Source organism: Oncorhynchus mykiss, chromosome 7 (genome assembly GCF_057628025.1).
Source record: "Oncorhynchus mykiss isolate SJ-2025 chromosome 7, ASM5762802v1, whole genome shotgun sequence".
Taxonomy (NCBI): domain Eukaryota; kingdom Metazoa; phylum Chordata; class Actinopteri; order Salmoniformes; family Salmonidae; genus Oncorhynchus; species Oncorhynchus mykiss.
In genome coordinates, this window is record NC_143028.1 from 28,979,037 (window position 1) to 28,991,019 (window position 11,983).

Here is an 11,983-nt window from a genome sequence, read left to right on the forward strand (position 1 = left end):
TATATAACTGTATTTTTTTGTGAAGAATCAACAAGTGGGACACAATCATGAAGTGGAACGACATTTATTGGATATTTCAAACTTTTTGAACAAATCAAAAACTGAAAAATTGGGTGTGCAAAATTATTCAGCCCCCTTAAGTTAATACTTTGTAGCGCCACCTTTTGCTGCGATTACAGCTGTAAGTCGCTTGGGGTTTGTCTCTATCAGTTTTGCACATCGAGAGACATATTACCTCAATTAACCGGTGCCCACCCCACACTGTACTGGTATCCCCTGTATATGCCAAGCAATTATTTTACTGCTGGATATTTTTCTTAATCGCATTGTTGGTTAAGGACTTGTAAGTATTTCACTGTAAGGTCTACACCAGTTGTATAACATTTTATTTGACTTCCAACTGGTAATCTGAGAATGATAACTATGTTGCTTTCTTGAGCAAAACTGTTTCTCTATCACAATTTTTGTGATAATTCAAAACGATGAGACAGAGGCACCCATAGAGAGAATAGTTTATTTATGAGAACATAACAGCAATGTTCGATCAGTCAATCTCAGACCAGGAATGCAACCTGTAATACAAAGGGAGACAGCATAAGATGTTGCACAGTACTGCAGTTATAACAATGAAAATTTGACTAATTGATTACCAAGAGGACCGCAGCATGCCTTTGTTCTCCTAACCCAGCACCAACTAATCATCTGAAGACCTTGTTTAGATGATTCAAAAGGTGTGTTCAATAGGCAACAACATTTTGAAATACTTGCACACTTACACATTGAAACACCTTCTAATGACTTGTGCCTACAGAACACAACCCAGGTGTGCTGCTGGCTGGGACAAAAGCCTGCACACACCCAAGACCTAAGGGACAAGAAGTGAAAAACACTAGCCTAATAGATAGATGAAATGATACCTAATTGGTTGCAAAATACTCACAGGGGTTTATTCACCAGTTGGCCTGACACTTTCAAAAATACCAGCTTCCCTCATGTTGTTGAACTCCTTTGTGGCATCATAATGTTTGTAGAAATCAGCATAGGCCTGTTTCCTTGGTTCTGTTACGCCGTACTGAGAAGACAAAGTATTTACATCATGCCTGTTCCTGAAGACATCCATTCAATGTGGTAACATCAATTCCATGATGGACTTTAACTCTTTCGTTTTACACTTCTCTACCCAGAGCCTCAATATTTTTATTATTATTTTTTTTTTTTAACTGGCAAATTATTAGCATCCATCAGCTGACCTTGAAAGCTGCTGCAGCCACCACTGATAGGGCGAAGGCGATGGGCAGGTGGAACCTCAGACGCTTCCCGAGGAGTCCTCGCATTGCAGGCTTAGCCAGAGACATTGTGGAGTACCTGGAAAGTTTAGAAGAAAAATGTAACATTGTTTAATTAGGTTGAAGTAGAACAATGCTGCTTTCAGAAATGTCCTTATGTCAAGAAAATTCTTTATGGTTGTAGTTAGACGTCCTCCAGCAATGTACAGTGCCTTGCGAAAGTATTTGGCCCCCTTGAACTTTGCGACCTTTTGCCACATTTCAGGCTTCAAACATAAAGATATAAAACTTTATTTTTTTGTGAAGAATCAACAACAAGTGGGACACAATCATGAAGTGGAATGACATTTATTGGATATTTCAAACTTTTTTAACAAATCAAAAACTGAAAAATTGGGCGTGCAAAATTATTCAGCCCCCTTAAATTAATACTTTGTAGCGCCACCTTTTGCTGCGATTACAGCTGTAAGTCGCTTGGGGTATGTCTCTATCAGTTTTGCACATTGAGAGACTGACATTTTTTCCCATTCCTCCTTGCAAAACAGCTCGAGCTCAGTGAGGTTGGATGGAGAACATTTGTGAACAGCAGTTTTCAGCTCTTTCCACAGATTCTCGATTGGATTCAGGTCTGGACTTTGACTTGGCCATTCTAACACCTGGATATGTTTATTTTTGAACCATTCCATTGTAGATTTTGCTTTATGTTTTGGATCATTGTCTTGTTGGAAGACAAATCTCCGTCCCAGTCTCAGGTCTTTTGCAGACTCCATCAGGTTTTCTTCCAGAATGGTCCTGTATTTGGCTCCATCCATCTTCCCATCAATTTTAACCATCTTCCCTGTCCCTGCTGAAGAAAAGCAGGCCCAAACCATGATGCTGCCACCACCATGTTTGACAGTGGGGATGGTGTGTTCAGCTGTGTTGCTTTTATGCCAAACATAACGTTTTGCATTGTTGCCAAAAAGTTCAATTTTGGTTTCATCTGACCAGAGCACCTTCTTCCACATGTTTGGTGTGTCTCCCAGGTGGCTTGTGGCAAACTTTAAACAACACTTTTTTTGGATATCTTTAAGAAATGGCTTTCTTCTTGCAACTCTTCCATAAAGGCCAGATTTGTGCAATATACGACTGATTGTTGTCCTATGGACAGAGTCTCCCACCTCAGCTGTAGATCTCTGCAGTTCATCCAGAGTGATCATGGGCCTCTTGGCTGCATCTCTGATCAGTCTTCTCCTTGTATGAGCTGAAAGTTTAGAGGGACGGCCAGGTCTTGGTAGATTTGCAGTGGTCTGATACTCCTTCCATTTCAATATTATCTCTTGCACAGTGCTCCTTGGGATGTTTAAAGCTTGGGAAATCTTTTTGTATCCAAATCCGGCTTTAAACTTCGTCACAACAGTATCTTGGACCTGCCTGGTGTGTTCCTTGTTCTTCATGATGCCCTCTGCGCTTTTAACGGACCTCTGAGACTATCATAGTGCAGGTGCATTTATACGGAGACTTGATTACACACAGGTGGATTGTATTTATCATCATTAGTCATTTTGGTCAACATTGGATCATTCAGAGATCCTCACTGAACTTCTGGAGAGAGTTTGCTGCACTGAAAGTAAAGGGGCTGAATAATTTTGCATGCCCAATTTTTCAGTTTTTGATTTGTTAAAGTTTGAAATATCCAATAAATGTCGTTCCACTTCATGATTGTGTCCCACTTGTTGTTGATTCTTCACAAAAAAATACAGTTTTATATCTTTATGTTTGAAGCCTGAAATGTGGCAAAAGGTCGCAAAGTTCAAGGGGGCCGAACACTTTCGCAAGGCACTGTATGAACTTTTACTGTTGAAAAGCCATATCCCAAGCATAAATACAGTAAAGTACACACGCAAAAAAATATATAAGTTGAGCACAATAGTGTTTTTCTAGACAACTGCCAACTTCAAGGAGTAGGGTATTCAAGGAGTTTGTCTAACAGGAATCTGTGATGTCATTGGCCTCCCCCTTGCTTGCGGAGCAATAGAGAAAAGTGGAAAGGCCCCAGGGTTTGATACTGCATTTGCAACCATTTGACTCCTATTTTAGACAGCCAAGTTAAGTTTAGATAGCTGGCCGCTAAACTATCATGGCCCCCATTGATTTTGTTAGTCTCACTCAGTTACTAAAACAGCAAACATTTCTGGGGACCAATGAGCAGCAGCGGCCCCTCACGAGTTCAGATTTTTTGTGGCCCCCACCCTCATTTGCCCATTCCTGCTATAGATAATATGTCGGGCGGAGAGCACGCAGCTCTCAAACAGCTGGTTGTTGTGTGGAGCAAAGACCAACAGCATTAGAGGCTGGAAAGATGTTACAAGTTATGATAGCTCTACCAGTAACTGCTAAGGCATGACTGGGTATACAAACCAGGTATTTTAACTTTTTAAACACTTGGTTGAATATATGCGGGCAAAGTTCAGTCATCACAGCTTAACTTGAAAATCCGCCAATTCCCCTAGGCTCCTCTTGGTCCTTGAAAAGTCATTGAAGTTATGGTAGCCGATTTAGGAGTTCTACTGCGCAAAACAAAATGTTTTCGATACAAAGCGTTCCATTACAAAGGGAACCTGGTTTTTGGTCACTTTGTTTTAAAACATGATACAGTAACCCCTCAACTCTTCAATATATCAAACGGAAAGACTGACAAGACATGGACAGACTTCATTAGTGTGTTTGTGTCAGGAACATTTTGTCTATTTAGTCAAGCAATGTGGACATATTTGATTACTTTAAAATAATGTGAATGTCAATGCATAATGTAATTCGGTAGGCCTATTAAAAAAACATTTAAAAAAGGCATTATTCTTAGTGGTAATGCATACTTTTTTTTTGCATATATTTGGGAGATTTTTCCCCTATAGACTGTTACAATAATTAAATATAAAACGTAAGTTAGGTCCTTAAATTATTACAATTAATTGCTTGAAAAACCATTATATTTGACTTGCCAATGTCTGTATAAAACACTGTATAGGCTACTTGCTCACCCTACACATGAAAGAGAATCACATGCTCCTGAAATGATGAACGTATCATTCGCTTTCATGTCAGATCTTGACGTGACCCAGTTATTATTATTTTTTCCTCATTCGGCCAGTAGGTTTGGGCCACTGGCAAATGTACCTGAATGTAGAGCCCTGCTGTGTGCGATGATGAAGGGCTACTATGTCTAACACTTTGTGTAGCAGTTAGCGATGCTAATGACAGCCTAATCTTTTTCGGATAGATGGAAGGCAATTAATATAACTACAAAGTAGCCTATGCCTACCTGATTATTTGCATCAACACAATGGCAATTTTTTAAAAACAGTATTTCAATATTCGGGAAAAAATAAAAATAAAACGTTTGCGGCAATTTGGTTGCTAGCTATAGTTTTACCGGAAGAATAAATACATATCTATAACACCAACCACTGAAAAGTGCATTAACAATAGAAAGTTGACAGTCCGAGGCTAAAGTAGCTAGCTAGCAAACGTTGCAACAAACTAGAGGGCAATGTCGACAATTATAATATTACTATGCAATGGACAGAATCATAACATTTCAACACCTTGAAGTACATATTTTCTGTACAGATTAAATGGAAAGTATTCGATTTAGCGTTCACATTTACTAAATACTTACAAGAAGAACTCACGACCTTCACCAAAATATGTTAGCGCGACACTGAGGCGTTGATCTTCCGGAAGGTATACTACTGGTCTCGCGAAGGGACAATCAGAGTAAATAAAGTGTCCAATCCAAGACACGCGAAACGTCCATCTATGGAAATGTCATGGGCACAAAAATGATCAGAGATAGCCAAATTCAAGTGCAGGGTTCCCGACCGATTCGCGTATGGTTCTTTCAATCAATATCCGAATTTAACTAAGACGGATAATCATTTCGAATGCGTTAATTCATTTGGCATATTTCGTCCACAAGATTGAACAGAGACGGTGTTGGCGTAGAGAGGACAGGCTCGAACAGGAAGCGTGTGCTAGCTGTCTTCAAAGTAAAAGCTGTGTGACTATCTGACCCCAGTCAACACGGTGGGTTCGGGCCTATTCAGTTTGAGACTCAGGGGAACTCAGCATCGACTCCGGTAGAATCAAACTACTCTGGGTTCCGGCTAATGTTACTCGGGTGAGTCCACTAAAGCATATCTTTTTCAGAAGTAGGGCAATATGAGGTTTTTATTTGGCACGTGATGGAAGAGCTAAAAACTAATAAATATAATAATTTCACCTCTAATTAGCTAGGTCATTTGCATGCTAAAATTAGTTCCATTAGGCTATTAGATGGAGAAGGACCGTAGAGAATTTATGCTATAAATGAATTAAATTTTACCACAGATTATTTTTTTTACCCAACTCACACTAATTCTAAAAATGTAAGTCCATCGGCCAAACCTGGCAGGTATAATTGCTGGTGGCCACGTTAATTATAAGATGACTTGAGATACATGATCCACGACAGACAGCACATCTCAGTGTCATAGTCTATAGCCTATTTTTCTATAGTAGGTCTATTCGCTGATACATCCTAACAAAATACACCATATGAGTGGCCTAATGTAATTTTACATCATTACAATTTACAGCCTAGCGTAGACAATAATTGTGTTCCAACAATAATAAATTCCTCATTGTCACAGCATAGGTCTAGGAGGTATAATGTTTTTTTTTCTTCTAAAAATTTAGGCCTATCAATAATGGAGGAAGGAATGAATTATGGGACGTTTCAGGCCCCGAAGTGAACATAATTGTACACGCAAACTCAATCAGAAACGAGGGCTGAGGGCATTACATTGCAAACTTCCCTTGTTTGGCTATTTGTTTGAACCGACGGCCAAGATGGTGACAGGGATTCCCCCAAGGGCATAAGGGTAAGTGGCGGAGGGTGTGTCTTTAATGATTTTGAAGCGTAACCCGAAATATACAAGCAGTGGACCCTATTTCCATGCCTTTAGGGCCCATACTGCAATTCAACAGAAAATGGGCGTGGCTTTGCAATGTTTTCAGATTTAACCTTTTTGGGATAGGGAGCAGCATTTTCACTTTTGGATGAATAGCGTGCCCAGAGTGAACTGCCTCCTACTTTGTCCCAGATGCTAATATATGCATATTATTATTATTATTAGTATTGGATAGAACACACTCTGACGTTTCTAAAACTGTTTGAATGATGTCTGTGAGTATAACAGAACTCATATGGCAGGCAAAAACCTGAGAAAAAAATCCAGCCAGGAAGTGGGACATCTGAGGTTTGTACTTTTTCAACTCAGCCCCCATTGAAGATACAGGGTGATATTAGTTATATTTCACTTCCCATGGCTTCCACTAGATGTCAACAGTATTTAGAACCTGTTTTGAGGATTCTACTCTAAAGGAGGGGCTCATAAGGGCTCTTTGAGTGAGTGGTCTGGCAGAGTGCCACAGCCTCGGTCTGGAGCGCTCACGTCATTTGTACAGACAAAGGAATTGTCCGGTTGGAACATTAATGAAGTTTTATGTTAAAAACATACTTAGTATGGCATGTTTCTACGAGCTGTAACGGAACCTTTTGAACCTTTGGTCCGACGTTCGGCGCGACCTGAATGTGCTTTTGGATTTGTTTACCAAACGCCCTAATAAAATAAGATATTTGGACATAACTGATGGACATTATCGAACAAATTAAACATTTATGCATTCTGATGAAGATCATCAAAGGTAAGTGAATATTTAAAATGCTATTTCTGAGTAATGTTGACTACCCAATATGGCAGGTATCTTTTTGGTTGCTTTGTTGTCTAAAGGCTGTACTCAGATTATTGCATGGTTGGCTTTCTTTTTTTGAAATCTGACACAGCGGTTGCATTAAGGAGAAGTTTATCTAAAGTTTCATGTATAATAGTCGTATCTTTATCAATGTTTATTATGAGTATTTTTGTAAATTGATGTGGCTCTCTGCACAATCACCGCATGTTTTAGAACTACTGAACGTAACGCACCAATGTAAACTCAGATTTTTTTTATAAATATAAACTTTATCAAACAAAACATATATGTATTGTGTAACATGAAGTCCTATTAGTGTCATCTGATGAAGATCATCAAAGGTTACGGACTCGGGAGAGGCAAAGGTCGAGAGCCATGCGAAATACAACCCGTTTTGCAAAACTATTCATGGTTGACCCTGTACAGTCAATAGGTCAATCAGCTGCTGTCTTCTTTCATTGAAAAGCAAATCTATAAAAAATAAACTAAGTATAATGTTCAACAGAGGTTGAATGATTCGTTTTTCCAGTTGATCCCATCTCTCACTTGAACCCCATGTAAAACAATGTGCTCAAATGTACTGTATGTCTTCTTGTTTGTCTTCCTTCCAGCAGTTTCTCTCTCCACCCTCTGATGGACAGTCTCCACCTTCCACCACCATTTGCCAAATACTCCGACTGTTCACAGCCTGAAACATATGTATGACAACAGTTTTCACTCATAATAACATATTATTTGTTGAACAACAATTACAGCCCATCCATTCTGGTTTACAATTTAAAAAAATGCAATACTGTACCTTCTACCACTGTGTGCCAAATACTCAAAATGTGAATCTGAAGGCAGTCGCCCTGAGCCTGATCTGGGCACTGTATACCCATTGATTCTTGAAGAAAATAATATATACATGCTTGTTGAGCTTAGTGTTACTGTTCTTCCCATCAGAACCAATCATAGGCCTTTTTAACTGAAAAAAGACTGTATAGCCTCAAAACATGGTTAAAACTATAATTTGTATATAATGGATGGCCAGTCCTTGCTTCAATTGCTCCTAAATGTTTATGGGCAGTGCTAACTGGAATCCTTGGGACATCCCTACCCTAAACCATAACCAAGTCCTTTACCTAACCATTTTAAAATGTCAACATCAATGTAGTCCAAATGATCTTAAAATTGCATGGAACATATGTTTATCATCTGAGAGCTGTATCCATGAATACTGGGCAGGGAACACACGATAAGCGAGACTGGTGTGAGAGACCTTAGATTGACCATTGAATTAGGAATTAGAATGCTATTATTAGCCTGAAAATAGAACATTTTTATTTTCCGAGGGAAATTGAGCCAAGGCCTTTGTGGCCCGCCAGTTGCCCATAACTGACCTAGAGTCCTGAAATTCGGTGCAATGTTCCCTCTAAAATTTGCCTCAAGGACCCACATAGTCTGCCATGAGGGATTTTTCGCATTTTGAAAAACACTTAAATGACATCTCCCGAACCACAGGGCTTGATACTGTGCCGATTTTGCATGTTTTCCTACTTACAAAGCATGTAGAGGTATGTAATTTTTTATCATAGGTACACTTCAACTGTGAGAGACGGAATCTAAAACAAACATCCAGAAAATCACATTGTATGATTAAGTAATTAATTTGCATTTTATTGCAATTACCTTATTTACTTAAGCATTCAGACACTCTGCTATGAGTCTCGAAGTTGAGCTCAGGGTCATCCTATTTCCATTGATCATCCTTGAGATGTTTCTACAACTTGATTGGAGTCCACCAGTGGTAAATTCAATTCACCTGTCTATATAAGGTCCCACAGTTGACAGTGCATATCAGAACAAAACCGAAGCCATGAGGTCGAAGGAATTGTCCGTATTGTGTTGAGGCACAGATCTGGGGAACGGTATTAAAACATTTCTGCAGCATTGAAGGTCCCCAAGAACACAGTGGCCTGCATCATTCTTAAATGGAAGAAGTTTGGAACCACCAAGACTCTTCCTAAGGCTGGCCTCCCGGGGAAACTGAGCAATCGCGGGAGAAGGGCCTTGGTCAAGGAGGTGACCAAGAACTTGATAGCCACTTTGACAGAGCTCCGGTGTTCCTCTGTGGAGATTGGAGAACCTTCCAGGAGGACACCCATCTCTGCAGCATTCCACCGATCTGGCCTTTATGTGGCCAGATGTTAATCCAAAAAATGTAATGTGAAAAAGTAGATTTTCAGCCTTTGCCTGATATTTCTGGTTTGAGCAACATTGTAACCTGTTTGAGACCAATGCGTGGCCTTGGTTGTGTGAAAAGTGTGCCTGTCTCTCTCAGAACTAGAATGAGATTCACTCCCACTCTCTGCTCTGACAGACATCTCCCTAGGATTGCACTTCATAATTTAGTTCCTTATAGAATCATAGCCGCACAAAGGTTTCTGGAGGAGCTGCAGCACCCCTGATAAATTGAAATACATTTGGAGAAAATGTTAGTTATTGCTGTCTGTTTAGAAATACATTTAATAACTCAGAATAGCCTACTACACCATGAGAAAGCCTGTATTTTTGCCCCAGAGGATCAGTAGCGTCTTGTAAAAAATAGCCTAGCTGTGGAGTGTAGCCCAAAAACAAGGCATAGCTTACAGTTGGGAACGCGCAGAAAATCTGTCATTGAACAAACAGCATGCAGACAAAACAGGCCATTTTGCAATATTTCAAATACAGTCGCGGGTAAACACAGGTTGGAATGGAAATTTATCTTGCTGAAAAGAGAGAAAGAGGCTTTTGGCATGAGTGCATCGGCCATCACCAGCGAGTAAGCTGTGCATTATTGGGTGAGTCAGTGAAACTGGATATCATTTTTAGGACTAATTTCCTCATATTGTAGCCTGCAATATGTGTCTCCACACATAGGCCTAACTACCTAATTCAAGACAAGGTCGTTTTTATTTAGGACGTAGAATTGCATGAAAAAAGTTTGTTTATAAAAGGCAAAGATTTTCACAGACCTAGGCCACTAAAACTTTCCCCATGTGTGCAAATTCTGTAATGCCTCTACTCTACTGCTCTATGCCACTATATCAATGTGATGATATGCATGCAATGCTTTGTTATTATAACGTTTTTTTTAGTTTTTCTCATGCAGTCTGGTACCTCAGAGCACCCCAGGTCTCCCCCCTCTTGCGCTCACTTTTTGTTCCAGCACCTCCCAGTTTTCAAATTAAGCATGGCCTAGGACCATAAAATACCGCCATAAATGAACATGGACTATGAATGGAGACAAGTTTTTTTCGAAGGCATCCTCAAACTGCCGACACATTTACCTCATGTTAATGTAATGTGACACGTACACGTCGTGTAGACATAGTGTTCACCTCGTGTACAGGTGAAACTGACACGTCATGTCATGTGTCAGTTTGTATGGGGGGTGATAAGGGCCGTAATTAAGCCGTGTGAAGCTACTCTCATGAAGTCAATTAACATCTTCCTAGCGCCATAAAATACCGGCATGAATTAACATGGACTATCAATGGAGACAAGTTTTTTTTCTAAGGTGTCAAACTGCCGACGCGTTCACTTCATGTGACACGTCATGTAGATGTAGTGTTTACGTTGTGTAACGTGTCACTGACCCGTCATCTGTCAGTTTGTTCATAATAAACTTACAAGCAATGGTTGTCCGTCAGGGCCAGCAAGGCCTTCTCTGCTGGCCTAAACATCATCAGAATATACTTTAAAAAAAATATATTTTCCCACAAATATGTATTCAATTATTCTCCAGAGTAAGAGTTATACTCTTCATTTCATAGCTTTCCTCTTGGTTGCACTGCTTCCAGCCCCAGGTTGAGATTTGGAGGGCTGGTCTTTATGTTAGATCTTTTATCCAATCATATTCAGCCATCATGTGTTGCCAGGGGTCTAAAATCTGCCCTCAGGCCTTCAGAATCAACAGTGCGGGCGCTTGTAGCTTAAAGTGAATGGAAATGAAAATATAGTGTCAACCAATCAGCTTTAGAGTTGGCTATTGTACGCCTGCTGGCTTGCTCCAGTGTTACACAGGAACCAGCTAGCAGGCGTAGTGCGTGCACGTCTTTTGATTGGATTACCAATATTGAGAGGCAGGTCCTATGGGCATGTCTATGCAGAACCTCAGAACTAGGAAACTGAATTTGATAAACAAATTAATTTGCATACTACTAAGCTGTTTTTTCAACCCACAATGGCGGAAGGAGGAGAAGAAATCGATTTGGTCGAGGATATAATTATAACGCCATTCTCAAGACGAACTTTTCAAGAAAAGTTAGACATTGTAAGGAGAGGTCGCCCGACGGCGACGCTACAAAGCCTGTCACAGGCGGGAAAGGGGTTCGTTCGCCACTTTCAAAGTTCCAACTACGAGCGCTATCAATGGCTCACAGGCTCCGAGAAGCACTGCAAACTGTACTGCTGGGAATGCCTATTTGCAAGTGATCGATCTGGTGTTTGGAGCCACACTGGCTTTGCAAACTTGAGTTGTCTAACCAAGGCAGCAACGAGACACCAAAGTATGGCTGGGCACTTACAAGCAATGGTGCTTTTGAAAACTTTTGGGGACACCCGAGTGGATCTACAGCTCAATGAACAAGCGCGCAGGGCAACGGAGCTGCACAATGAAAAGGTGAAGAAAAATAGGGAAATATTGAAAAGACTCATTGATTGTGTCATGTTTTTGGGTAAACAGGAACTTTCATTTAGGGGACACAATTTTTTTTCGCATTTTATTTTGTTAATATTAAATAGCCTATATATTAACAAAATAAAATGGCAAATAGCCTATGTTGCAAATGATTTGTTTTCTTTCTTTTATTTTCAGTGAATAGTTATGTCTTTATCATCACGGTGAAACTGCTTTGGGTGCGACAATGCGCTGTTTAGTGAACATATTTTATTTTATT

General features: G+C 40.0%; 1 protein-coding gene across 1 annotated transcript; it reads right to left on the reverse strand.

Annotated features, from left to right (window-relative positions):
- Positions 1–500: 500 nt before the first annotated feature.
- Positions 501–5,313, reverse strand: LOC110527679 (cytochrome c oxidase subunit 6C-1). The gene is made up of 4 exons (XM_021609117.3): positions 4,945–5,313; positions 1,251–1,365; positions 941–1,072; positions 501–572 (listed from the first exon to the last, which is right to left on the reverse strand). Exons 2-3 carry the CDS (start codon positions 1,353–1,355, stop codon positions 947–949), a joined length of 231 nt encoding a protein of 76 aa, XP_021464792.1. The 5' UTR covers positions 1,356–1,365; positions 4,945–5,313; the 3' UTR covers positions 501–572; positions 941–946.
- Positions 5,314–11,983: the final 6,670 nt, after the last annotated feature.

Coding starts and splice junctions, on each gene's coding strand:
- LOC110527679 (XM_021609117.3), bottom strand. CDS start 1,355: ATGTCTCTGGCTAAGCCTGCAATGCGAGGACTCCTCGGGAAGCGTCTG. Junction 1,073..1,250: donor TGGCTGCAGCAGCTTTCAAG/GTCAGCTGATGG, acceptor TTGTCTTCTCAG/TACGGCGTAACAGAACCAAG.